The following is a 12,783-nucleotide window of genomic DNA, read 5'->3' as shown; positions in this document are numbered from 1 at the left end:
TCCGCAAGCGGAACGACTTCCTTAAATTAAACTTTGTTTCCCGCTGTTGGCGGATCACGCAATTCACAATACACTTGGCGTATGCTGGCGTGATCCCAGAAAGGTGGGTCATGTCAAGTAGGCGATATGCGATAGGTCTACAAATCTCCCACAAAGTATCAGCTGCGGATGACTTGTTGAATCCAATCCAATTTGCTTGTTAAGTAATTTGTGGAGGCATACAACCGAATTTCCGTTGAAAACCCAGTGTTGGCGTTATTTCGAAAGAGTGTTTTCCGTACACACAGCTTTAAGCAGCACTGAGGTCTCGCCAATATACGCCATTAAGAACATCATTGTATTAATTTTAGCGAAAAGGGTATTACGTATTTATTCATTTAATGTCAATAGTTAACACATCAAAAATGGGGGAATTCTGGTTATGGATACAAAGAAAAAACTACACTTTTTCAAATTGTTCAAAGTCATCGTGTTCAACATCCTTATGGTGATGCGCAGTCGTAGCACCTTCTGCCTCCGTGATCTGCCGACCAATACCGGTAGCAACATACGAATTAGTTTTGCGCGCAGGAATCTTGTTTTCAAATATCTCATCCACTTCTTCCAGCGACCGATTCTTAAGTTCAGGTACGTAGAAATAAGCAAAGAAAAATGTGAGAATGGAAAAGGATCCGTAAATGTAGCCGACCTTAGCTTGAAGGTTGGCATATGGTGCATTGAGAAGATAAGGTAGAGTGAAGGAGACCAGGAAAGTCAAGATGACGGACACAGAGGTAGCCAGGTTGAGAGTTTTTTCACGCATCCGACCAGATGCGACCTCGCCCATAATAACGTAGCTCAGAGGGGCCCAGGACATACCGTATGATTTTCCAAATAACATATTAGCTGCCACCATGACATTTTTCTGAACGTCATTGGGATGCGCAATGCTTCCCATCGCTCCAAGCACGAAGAGCCATACAGTGATCATAAATGATCCTATATGCAGTATAGGACGTCTTCCAAAACTGTCGATGATGAGACTTACGAGAAGGGATGAGACCAAGCTTGTAGTAGATCCGATGACACCTAACAGGTAAGGGGATGGATTGGTGATATTTTGTTGTTGGTAAAATACCACTGAATACTGGCCGACGAAAGCTTGTCCTGTAATTTGTTGACAGACCATGGCGCCAACCGCAATGATAGTACGTCGACGGTTCGTTCCCTTGAAAAGATCCTTCCAGGGACCTTTTCCGTGGGTTTGTTCATTTTGTGCAATCAGATCTAACTCATATTCCACATCTTTGGAAGTAGTTCCTTTGACTCTCAAGCGGAGAAGAGCAACAACAGCATCGTCCCGTCTCTCCTTGGCGAGCAACCAGCGGGGTGATTCAGGAATGAATGGGTATCCAGCCAGCAACAGGACAGGCAGGAGAAATTGGATGCCAGTAGGGATGAGCCAAGCTTCTCTACCAGACATAGTCGCTGTGGCATTGGTGACTACAGCACCTATAACTTGTCCAACACCAATCCATAGCTGTAAAGTAGCACCGATGGCGCCCCGAAGTTCTGCAGGAGCAGTTTCACTTTGATATGCGGGCACAACGCTGATAGTGAAGCCTGTGGCCATATAGCAGCAGATTCGACCGACAGTATACTGGGCGGCACTATACGAAGTGGTTTGAAGGAGGGATCCAATAATACTGAGAACAGCAATGACAAGGATAGCTGACTTTCGACCATACCTCTCCATCAACGGAGCACACGCCAGTGTACCTATCAACTTGCCGAGGAAAGGAGTGGAGTTCATGATGGAGGAGAGATACGGCGGTATAGTGTTACGCTTAAGGGAATCACTATAAGATCCAAATTCATTGGTAAATGAAGCCATGCCTTGGATCGAGGAAAAGATCGAAGTGTCGTAGCCAAAGTTGAATGCTGCCATTGACACGTACAGAGTTGCGAAAACCAGCATAGGCGAGAACAGGTGCCGTCGCTGCCAGAGCATAGCTTGTTCAGGTAATTTCATTTTCTACTATGGAGCCTTGTCCTTAGCTGCCTTGCTGTATTGATGATTAGCATCCGCTGGGGGAAGTGTGCTTGCTTATATAAGTTCGCGCTCAGGCGTGGGGGTCATCCATTGTCCGGCACTCGGATAAGTGTGGAAAAGTATCGCAAATTCTCACATTGGCTTTTGAGAACTGTGCCTGAAAGTTGTCGGATAATGATCCTCAGCACAACAATTGTTTTCAAGATCTTTTCCAATCCTTCACCTAGTCTGCAGCCAGACTTACACTGCCATTGAGGAAACATAAGCAAAGATGTATGCGGATATCGCTTATGACTCTAGCCTGGCAATAAGCGCTTGGGTAAGAAGTGGCGGGCTCACACCATTTTTCATGGAAATCACGCGACCTATCAAGTTTGCTCTGGGACTTTCCCCACACTCTGTTTGAAATTCACATCCCGTACCCAATGGAGTGAAGAGGTTCGCGATGCAGACAAAAGAACCAAAACATCGTTCTAAATCAGGCTGTTTGACTTGTAGGGCTCGTAGAGTCAAATGCGATACCCGCTCTGGTGTATGTGGCAATTGCAGTCGGTTGCACGAAGTTTGCCGACGAGGAAACGGTCCAGTACATACAGTTGAGTTAACTGCTGAAACAATGTCAACTTTAACAAAAGCCGGAACCGTACGTCGACGTACCATCAGAAGTTGCCTTGAGTGTCGAAATCAAAAACGAAAATGCAGTGGAGGTCGACCGGCTTGCAACCGGTGCGTTTACAACAATTTGCTATGCACCTACGCCAATAGCTCTGGTCGCTCATCGTCGAGCATTGAAACTAGTAGTTCACTTGATGAACCTAATCCGTCAAGTAATCAAGTTGACATACAACAACAACCCATTACCTCGCAGCCAACACGGCCCAATCTTACGGACAGCGAAGTGCCTAGTAACAATAGAACTAAAGTTCTAGTTACTTTAAATGCCGACCATGTCACGCAGATTGGTATTAATTCACCTCGAAGAACACAATCCTACCCATCAAGTAAAGTCGTTTCTACTCACGCAATAAGAGTTCCAATTTCGTCGCCCATTGAAATACAATTACCTGACAAGGTATTGGTACGAATGCTGGTAGAGAGATTTTTCTCAGAGATATATCCATCTCGAATGTTTGGTTTTCTTCACAAACCAACATTCATCTTTCGACTCGACGAAGGTCACGAATCGACCGCTGAAGCAAAGACGTTATTACTCACAATATGTGCTCTGGCAACAAAAATAAACCATGCCGAATCGCCAGAGCTATGGGAGATGGGCAATCAATGGGCGAACCACGCACATCAGCTTTTAATGATATCTCCAAACTCAATATCCATCAGCAATCTAATGTCCGTCATTCTACTGCACGAACACGAAAATCGAGTTGGCAAACTAAGTAATTGCTTCTTATTAACTGGCTTGGCAGCTCGCATGTCTCAAGCGTTACAAATCAATCTAGAATACGACTTTGATGTCTTGTGTTCGGAGTCAACCATGAACTGCACTGAGAAAGAATGTCGAAGGCGACTGATGTGGGCATGCTATCTTCTGGATTCATCGACGGCTTCCGGCGTCAAGCAATTACAATTGATAGATGAAAGCGATATCAAAATTCAGCTTCCTTGTTCAGAAGACAACTTCTTGTTTGAACGACCCTGCATAACTGAAACCGTGACACCAGGAGAAACGCTCAAGTTTGCCAATATATTCGATCAACCTATCTCACCTACTAGTAATATGGATTATCGAGCATACATGATTCGTATTGTGTATATCCGCAATAGGGTTCTGAAATATGTCAAGCGATTCATGGAGGATGAAGATCCATGGCTTCCCACTTCCGAGTTTTCGCGCATCCTTTCTGATCTAATGGCTTGGAAAATGAGCTGTCCATCGGACCTTGCTCTCACGCCTTCTGTTATCTTTATCCGAAAGGAACAAGGTCTGCTACTACCGCTATTCTTAATACAAATTTTGTATCATCTATGCTACTGCGACATTTTCCGAATAGTTATGCCTGGCCTATCCTATCCAAAGACATCCAGCATAGAAGCTATCCAAATTGCTGCGCCGGTCGACTTTATCATCGAGAAACAAGATGCGTGCTACCAGCATGCGTGTGACATATCCAACATTTTCCAAAACGCTCTTTACCATTTGCCGGAAGAAGTTGGCGATCCTAGTCTCGCAATTGCAGCGCATGAAGCAACACGGATACAAATTGTTTACACCACCGATATCGCTGCCGATCGGATTACAGACGAAAAGTTAGATGCCACCGTAAAGCTCATCGAGTATAACGTCATGTATCTACAGGCTCTCACAAGGCGAATCCCAGGCATCGCAAAAATTCTGGGAGCTGTAGAGAAGCTGATCCAAAAATCTCCCTTGTCCATACCAAATGTTAGTCCTAACCTCGCTAGTCGAGAAAGTTCACCTGAACCAACAGGAGGTAGTGCACCTCAAATATCTCCCGATTACAAACTCCATCCACTTTCCAACTTTTCCGCTATGAGGGAGTCTATACGTGAAAAGCATGCTCCTCAAACAGCAAGATATGCAAGGTCGTCCTCCTCCTCAAGGTCACCGGCTGAATCACTTTTAGACATTTCTTTACTGTCGTCTATGATATTTACCAGTACAGAAGACTGGCTTCTTGCCAACCAACAGGGTATCTTGTTCTGATGTAGCCCTTTTTGTGTTTTCTCCACTGAAAAAAATAATTCTGTACTTTGTGTATGTAATTGATGTTAATAATTTATTTTACTTTTATTTTTGTTTAAAAAAACCCACCAACTTGAAGTTTGGTAATTGTCGCTTATCGGGTTTGTATAAGCATTCCAATAGGAAGGACCAAATTAACAAATCATTATATTATCTTTCACTACAAAAAACGATCTAGAAACACATATTAGAAAGTAAGGCAACTGAATTTTGACCGTCACCACAAAATTTTCCCTATAAATTGGCCCCCGCAGGTGCCAGCTTGCGAATCCTTGTTTGCGAACGAAGGAGAGATATTTGGCAGACCCTCTAGAGAAGAACGGATTATTGCTGAGCTCTGCTCACTCGTAAACACTTATGTGTTTGAAGGCATTGTTTCTTCGGAAACGTCTCAACACCACTTTTTTTTAAATTAAAAATGAATATAAAAAGCATCATCTTGGATGTCGGGTCAATCTGAGTGTTGCCAATGCCATCAGATCGGCCATCCGACAGATGTCATTCCTTTCTTGATTATATCAAGTCATCATACGGGCTCTCAGAAACAGAAATGTACAAAGTATTACTAGTGAATCTTTTAAAGTGAACATATCAAGAGCTGAGCAAGGGTTTCCGAGTTTATATCTACAAAAAATGATCATCTGGCTTGAGTCTGGCTTGAGGAACTATGGTTGCTCGAGCATCACAGTACTAGGTTTATCACTCTCATTCTAGTGCCATAGTCGTTACAACCCAACCTGCCTTGCCTCTAGGTACTGGCGATTTTCTTCATATTGCTATCACGACTTTAAGGGGTATGGAATACATGGCGTCACAAGATATACAGCACCCCTAAGAGACTGCTTCTCCGTATCAGCGCCTAGGAATGTGGTAGCACTGCAATGGTGCCTGACGCGAATATTTCAATGATATAATTACATGATATTTTTTGAAGCGACCTGAAATTCAGACTGTCTTTGCCCGAGATTTCCAGTGTGTGAATCAGCAGTTCACAGCGATTTCCACGCACTCACTTTACTTCGCAGCCCATGCAAGAATGGACATTCATACTCGATATGCTGCGTATTCAAGTCTACCACCCGCTTCGACGAGCCATGCTGCTGGACGAAATATTTTGACACCGTCTGTAAGAAGCATAACGATTGAAACGCCACTTCAAAAGAAAAATCTCGGTCACTACATTCAAAAAGACACAGAATATCAAAACATTCTTAATAAGCAACGAAATGAGCATATACAACTTGCCAAACAAAAGAAAGGGGACATAGAGATGTACAATATCGAAAAAGACTATCGACACCGCCTCCAAAGTCATTATTTCGGTCCTGGCTACCGGGGACCTGGCAACGTCCCAACCAACGGACCAAGCCAAATCTTATATCCAATGCAAAGACCGAAGCGATTCAAAAGCAGCGAGCTTCGAGTGTAAGTGTGAATTTGATGAAGGTTGCATGTAGGACATACCAGTTGATCCACCATTTTGTTCCCCCACAGAGGTGTCGCATATTCACGAGAGCAAAATCAGAAGGAAGAAAGGCTGGTCCCCATACGAATTGATTTAGAAGCAGAAGGATATCGCTTGAGCGACACATTTACTTGGAATTTGAACGGTAACTTGAAAGATTTGAAACTAATGAATGTCAATTTATGCAAGTACCCGCCCAGCTCAACTAAATGCTTTGGTTCTCACAGAAACGGTCATTACACCGGAGGCATTTGCTGCGGTTTTGTGCGATGATTTAAGTCTACCTGCTCCCTTATTTGCCACGGATATTGCCAAAGCTATACGCGAGCAAACCGAAGACTACTATCTCCATGCTCCAACTATATCAGAATCGAACGAAAATTCACCACCATGTCGTCAACTACAAGAAGCTGCCTCGTTGGGTCTGGAACTACGGACAGTTATTAAGGCAAGAGACTCGTAATTTTTTAAAAGAAGCTATCAGAGAACATCTACTGACATCTGCTTGTAATTTAGCTTGACATCACAGTAGGAAATCGTGCGTTGATCGATCAATTTGAATGGGATATTGCTAGCCAGAACAATTCCCCAGAGCAGTTTGCTGACATACTGGCCACTGACCTTGGCTTGGGCGGCGAATTCAAGTGAGTTCATTACACAGACATATGAATGGATACTTTTGATGAGATCCACTGACCAAGGTTTATGGTTACCAGAACTGCCATTGCACATTCGATACGCGAACAAGTTCACGTATATATGAAGTCACTACTTCTCACTGGGTATGAATTTGACGGATCACCTGTGGACGATGATGAACTGAAGCAAGTTTTCCTGCCTCGGGTGAAAAAAAGTATCAGAAATGACGACGTGTCAGTGCAATTCACTCCTGTTATATTACATCTCACCGACCCTGAAGTGGAAAAGATAGAGCGGGATCGTATGCGTGAAACAAGGTAAGCGATAGGTCCATCCTTTTGAATGGCTCCTATTTTCTAGAGGCATTTATCATCTTATCATTGTATAGACGGAAGCGACGGCAAAAGCGAAGCCGTAGAGGAGTCACCGTGCCGGACAGAGAACCCCAAAAAACGCACCGTACAGGTCGAGCGTCTGCACCGCAGCTGGAGCTCAATGAAGATCAAATGTTGGGCGAATTAAGCGACCAAGGCACACCTGGAAATTATGGCTACACACAGACCATGTCGATGAGATCAAGCACGTCCCAGCGAAAGAGTGCTCAACAAGCAAGAGCGAGCATTGCTGCTGATGCTGCCATGAATAACTCCCCAGGATACCCCGTTTCAAGACACCCTGACCATCTCTCCATGGCTTTAGGAATGGGCAATCGATTAATGCTCACTGGGCGACCTACCCATAGTAATAGACCGTATTGAACCGCATTCACTAAATAGTGCTCATCAAAAAGCATCCTGTTATACAATGTACATCCCCCCACTGTTTTCCTAAATTGTATTATTCATTGACAAGTGTCGAGAGTTTATTGGTGAATATGTAAAAGTGTTGCAGGATGTCGGCAAGTCTAGAGAGAAAAGAAGCGTACAAAAGCATGGCGTAAAAAATGATAAGGGAGAGAGTAGAAAGTGGATAGAACAGAACCACAAATAGTTACTGAGCGTGAAAGATTTTGGTTGTATCTGTTTAGATTTTTTTTTTTTCTTTTGAAGGATTTTTTTCTACATCAAACGAATATCAACGATATCCCAAGTGTTTGATTTAGTACCAGTGGGATTCGCCAGGTTCACGGCCACGAACCATCACGGGCTCAGAACCGGGTTGGTAGATGTCGGTCCAGAACTCCTTCAAGTCAGGCTCGGGGGAAGCTTGAGCTTCCTTGACAGCCTCATCAACGATCTTGCGGGCTTCCTTATCGATGGCCTTGAGCTCAGCTTCAGAGGCGACGCTGTTGTCAAGAAGGTGTTGCTTGAGACCGGTGATGGGATCGGAGGTGGAACGCATGTGTTGAATTTCCTCACGGGTACGGTAAGTGGTACCGGGGTCAGACATGGAGTGACCACCATAACGGTAGGTGTTCAATTCCATGACAAGAGGACCCTTGCCAGAAGTGGTCCATTCCTTGGCAAACTTGCAGGCTTGGTGAACAGCAAAGACATCCATTCCGTTGACCTGAATACCAGGAATGTAACCAGCGCGGGTATAGTATTGGGTAGAAGCAGAAGATCTGGCAGCAGAGGTACCCATACCATACTTGTTGTTCTCGCAAACAAAGACGCAGGGAAGATCCCAAAGCTTGGCCATGTTGTAAGCCTCGAAGACTTGACCTTGGTTGGAAGCACCATCACCGTACAAAGAGAAAGTGACGGCAGGGATGTCCAAGTACTTTTGGGTGAAAGCAATACCGGCACCAAGAGGGACTTGAGCACCGACAATACCGTTACCACCATAGAAAGCGGGGGAGAACATGTGCATAGAGCCACCCTTTCCCTTGGAGATACCGCATTCACGACCCAAAAGTTCACCAATGATGCTCTTGATGGATCCACCACGGACGTAGGTGAAACCGTGGCATCTGTAGGCAGTGATGATTTGATCGCTAGAGTTGATAGCAGATTCCATACCGACAGAGACAGCTTCCTATAAGGTACAAAGGTTTTTTTTTTTTGTATGTCAGTTCCCGCGATATCCCGTTCCCGTTTACAACCAAAAAGTGGAAATAGAACGGTTGTATAAAAGCAAAAAAGATTGACTACGTACCTGTCCAGTGCACAAGTGGCAGAAACCACGGATTTGCTTGGCCTTGTAAAGGGCATCAGCAGCCATCTCCATTCTGCGCATGGTGACCATCTTTGTGTACATATCGACCAGCGCTTCCTTGGAGAACTCTAGTTCCAAAGAAGGCTTCTCAAGGTTGTAAACCTCGAAAGAAGACTCTGGGAGGGTGATCTTGACTTTCTCAGAAGCATCGGTGGCAGAAGCGAAGAAGCTAGGAGCAGTGGTAGAGAAAGCACGCTAAACACGGGAACCAAAAAAAAATGGATAAACATCGTAGGCGTTAATGGGCTATGACGTTAAAGCGTATCAAGTAGTATAAGAAGAAGGCATGTAATACATACGGCAGGAGCAAAGGCCTTAGGGGCGACTCGGACGTTAGCCAACAAGCGAGATGCGGTTGAGCGAAGCATGGTGACGGAAAGAAAGGGTGAAAAGAAACGAGTTCAGCTCGAAAAGAATTTTTTCAGTGACAGTGTGAGAGAGGGTTTCTGGCTCCCTCCCGAACCCCAAGCTGATTGGCTGCTGTTAAACTTCATTTTGGGGCAAATCGTTCCCGCGGCGGATGCCTTCATAAAGAATGTTTCCTATCTCTGATCACAGCGTTAAGGTCTGGAGACACAACCGCATCAAATGGACTCTGAAAGAAACAGAAAAACAAGATACAGGAAGCTATAATATAAATTAAATGTTTATGCATCTAGTCTGTCGACTAGGGTGCTTCGGAAGCCTTTTGGACCTAAGCCACCCTCTCCCAGGAAATTTCTTCCCTGTGCGGCCGCATTCCAAGGATACCAATCATGTGACTTGCGTAATTTGAAAATTTCGGTACGCTCAATCGATTGCCTTTCCAAATCCGAGACAACCCAAGCGATCCCCGTACTACCAACCCATGCAGCAATTATCATTTGCAGGATCTATTCAGGTGCTGATCCTTGGCTTAGGTTGGACTGGTCAGTTTTTGCAAGACCTTCTCTTGGACCAAAAAGTCTCATTTGCTGCCACTACGCGTGATGGCCGTAATGGCACTATTCCTTGGACTTTGACAGACACTCCCGACGTCTCTAACTTACCGTGGGCGCAAACTGTTCTGGTGACCTTCCCTGTTTTGAGCGCAAATACTATGAGCCAATTAATAGATGAGTACACAAGTAAGAAAGGGCCATCGCATTGGATTCTATTGTCTTCAACACGTGTCTTCTCCGCCGACCCCAGCGACCGTCACACACCTTTGGATCCATCCCTCGATACTGGTAGACTTCCTGCAGAACACGTTGTTATTCAAAAGAAAGGAACAGTACTGCATTTATGCGGACTTTGGGGTGGTCAGAGGTAATGTTTAGCAGGGCTGGCATCCCTTTATGGGTTGTGATCACGGTTTCTTTTTACCTAGGGCTAACGCATTATATTTTAGACAACCTAAGAATTGGATGCCACGGATGAATAAGCCTGAATCTATCAAGGGGAAGATCCTTACTCGTCAGCTCCATCTCATTCATGGAAAAGACGTCGCGCGAGCTATTTTTGCAGTACATGGCCAGTTTACACCAGGCGAGCGTTGGTTGATCAGTGATCAAACTGCCACCGACTGGATGAAAATGTTTCTGGTATGGGGATCAAAAGAACAGATCGATACTATAGAAGATCTGCGGCATAATGACCCTGATTGCCGTGAAGCCATTGGAGACAAGGGTACATTAGAGGAAATCGTGCACAAAGGGGGTGTTAAACCTCGGCTGAATTCTGATGAGTTCTGGAGCACTTTCCATTTAAAGCCCCAGGAATTTCTGGAGATTGTGTAATAGAAACCAAAAAATCTGTAAATACATGCATTCTGATGTTTCAATGTTTATTATGGTAATAAAAGAAATCTGAGAAAGAAAGGTCTAGAGATGAGGGGAGATGCTTATGTTTCAAGGGGAGAGCGTCTGTATGCCGCTTGGCTTCAGACCATACAGACGGAGGTTCTGTATGGAAGATTTCTATTTTTCATTTGGTCGCTGGAAGATGGGTATACGTTGGCTAGATAATTCGGGAGACACATATCCTCGCGGTGGCATGGAAACACGGGGCTCAGCCATAGCTGGGCTCGACATCACTGGAGGATCCTGAGCGTAGGAATAATACGGAGCAGGCCCAGTTCTATATTTTGGTCGATCGTCGCTCAACATCTTGCTTGAAGCTTCGTCATCGTCCTGCATAATACCTTGCTCTCCACCATACAACCGAGCCATTTGACGATTGGAAGGACGTCGTGTTTTCCAGAAGAAAGCATAGACTCCGCCAGCAATTAGGATAGCCAAGAAAGCACACACAGAACCAATGATGACGCCCGTGGAAGGTGTACTAGAAGATGGCTGAGAATCTGCAGGGGCTACTGGAGAAGTAGTAGAAGCGCTCGATGAATAGATGGTGCTGACCACAACGGATACACTTGGGGGAACAACGGATTGTGTACTAAACACTTCACCGGCAGCATTTGTACTCCAAGCGACCACAGTAGATGCAGGTAGTGTGATTTGATAGCTTGTAGCTATGGCGGATGAGGAATCCGGTGGAGTGTCCTGACTTCCATGATGATTGTCACCTTGAGTAGAGCTGGTTGTCGTAGGATTTTTTGCTTCCTTGGATGTAGTTACGGGTGATGGCGTGGGTGTGTTGACAGCCGGTTGTGTAGTAGTAGTAGCAGCTGCAGCAGCAGAAGAATCAGCCGTATGAGATGTTGGTGTTGGCGTAGTGATGCTGTTGGTCATTGAATCAGAAATGTCTAATAGATGAGATAGTATTTGGGGAGCCCCCAAGGCAGAGGATGAGAGTAATATCAACATCAGTGGAGTGATTCGTCTCATTATCAATATCGAAGAGAAAAAAGGAAAAGCTGGCTAGCCAAGGAATTTGCTTTAATAAAGTGATGAGGCTAGAAAGTTGACGGAGACAAAACGATCCAATGAGTTCTTGCAAAGGGCTGGAACGCTTTTTTTTTTTCCACTGTCTTTTTGACCTCGTTCAATGTTACTTGAAATGAAAGATATTCAATCGATGACCGTCATCGAGTCACTTTTATACAGTGCTGGCTTCCAACCAGCAAAGCAAACCTTTTTCCGTTGTCAAAAATAATGCAAGCAAAGCGTGTTGCTTGCTAAGAAGCCCTCAAAATCATGCTCAAACGAATTTCTTTCCCCCTTTTCGATATACAAAAATCATTCCACGGACCCAGCTCTTTGTCTAATTTTGGATACCACATTGCTCTGCGTGAATGAAGATTTGAATATCACTCTAGAACAATAACATTGAGCCCCAAAAATGGTCCCATCATCAACAACACCTTGGCACCAGCACCACCACGCACTTTGTTTACTTGGGGCCTAACTTTAATTCTTTATTAACCTCAGGATGAAGTTGAGCCCACTGCTTCGACAGTCATCTTTTCAAAGACTATCTGAAAGAGGATCATATCATCCATGCTGAACACGCTCAAGATCCCCCAACTGCTGCTGTGTTTGGATTTTGTTGGGCCCCCATGGATTGGACTTGCTTTGCATCTCAAGCTTCTAAAATTTTAGAACCCCGATGATTATTTTTTTCTGCAGTCGTGGATTATGATGACGTTCCAGACTCAAAGTTGTTGGACACACAGTCTTTACTCATTCTCCTGCGATACCTCCCATTTGCTCGGGAAAGGTATTGATATTATAGGTTAAGGAGCAATAAAGTATTCAAGTCAAAACGTGAATGCTTTGAGGTAAGCACTATGTCACTTGACCCTACTGCCATGTTCGGCTCGGCTGACAGCACTTTTTTTTTCCATTACAA

The 12,783-nt window shown here is 44.6% G+C and overlaps 6 protein-coding genes across 6 annotated transcripts; 3 read left to right on the top strand and 3 right to left on the bottom strand.

Moving 5' to 3' along the window:
• Positions 1-348: 348 nt before the first annotated feature.
• Positions 349-2,393, bottom strand: K450DRAFT_240005 (uncharacterized protein). Its single transcript, XM_051588861.1, has one exon. The coding sequence runs from the start codon at positions 2,009-2,011 to the stop codon at positions 440-442; it is 1,572 nt and encodes a 523-aa protein (XP_051444981.1). The 5' UTR covers positions 2,012-2,393; the 3' UTR covers positions 349-439.
• Positions 2,394-2,428: 35 nt separating this feature from the next.
• Positions 2,429-4,910, top strand: K450DRAFT_240004 (uncharacterized protein). The gene has a single exon (XM_051588860.1). It carries the CDS (start codon positions 2,478-2,480, stop codon positions 4,713-4,715), a length of 2,238 nt encoding a protein of 745 aa, XP_051444980.1. The 5' UTR covers positions 2,429-2,477; the 3' UTR covers positions 4,716-4,910.
• Positions 4,911-5,736: 826 nt separating this feature from the next.
• K450DRAFT_240001 (uncharacterized protein) lies at positions 5,737-7,786 on the top strand. The gene is made up of 6 exons (XM_051588859.1): positions 5,737-6,179; positions 6,249-6,364; positions 6,447-6,667; positions 6,736-6,863; positions 6,936-7,175; positions 7,247-7,786. Exons 1-6 carry the CDS (start codon positions 5,791-5,793, stop codon positions 7,614-7,616), a joined length of 1,464 nt encoding a protein of 487 aa, XP_051444979.1. The 5' UTR covers positions 5,737-5,790; the 3' UTR covers positions 7,617-7,786.
• On the bottom strand, positions 7,787-9,518 carry K450DRAFT_239995 (uncharacterized protein). Its single transcript, XM_051588858.1, has 3 exons — positions 9,315-9,518; positions 8,956-9,210; positions 7,787-8,835 (listed from the first exon to the last, which is right to left on the bottom strand). Exons 1-3 carry the CDS (start codon positions 9,381-9,383, stop codon positions 7,957-7,959), a joined length of 1,203 nt encoding a protein of 400 aa, XP_051444978.1. The 5' UTR covers positions 9,384-9,518; the 3' UTR covers positions 7,787-7,956.
• Positions 9,519-9,739: 221 nt separating this feature from the next.
• On the top strand, positions 9,740-10,862 carry K450DRAFT_187951 (uncharacterized protein). The gene is made up of 2 exons (XM_051584437.1): positions 9,740-10,302; positions 10,385-10,862. The coding sequence occupies exons 1-2, from the start codon at positions 9,863-9,865 to the stop codon at positions 10,770-10,772; spliced, it is 828 nt and encodes a 275-aa protein (XP_051444977.1). The 5' UTR covers positions 9,740-9,862; the 3' UTR covers positions 10,773-10,862.
• Positions 10,863-12,045, bottom strand: K450DRAFT_239989 (uncharacterized protein). The gene is made up of 2 exons (XM_051588857.1): positions 11,441-12,045; positions 10,863-11,347 (listed from the first exon to the last, which is right to left on the bottom strand). Exons 1-2 carry the CDS (start codon positions 11,817-11,819, stop codon positions 10,953-10,955), a joined length of 774 nt encoding a protein of 257 aa, XP_051444976.1. The 5' UTR covers positions 11,820-12,045; the 3' UTR covers positions 10,863-10,952.
• Between the last annotated feature and the right edge of the window lie 738 nt (positions 12,046-12,783).

This window comes from Umbelopsis ramanniana (assembly GCF_025399195.1).
Source record: "Umbelopsis ramanniana AG unplaced genomic scaffold K450scaffold_25, whole genome shotgun sequence".
Taxonomy (NCBI): domain Eukaryota; kingdom Fungi; phylum Mucoromycota; class Umbelopsidomycetes; order Umbelopsidales; family Umbelopsidaceae; genus Umbelopsis; species Umbelopsis ramanniana.
The sequence above is the reverse complement of the archived record's forward strand: the minus strand, read 5'-3'. Positions and strand labels throughout refer to the sequence as shown.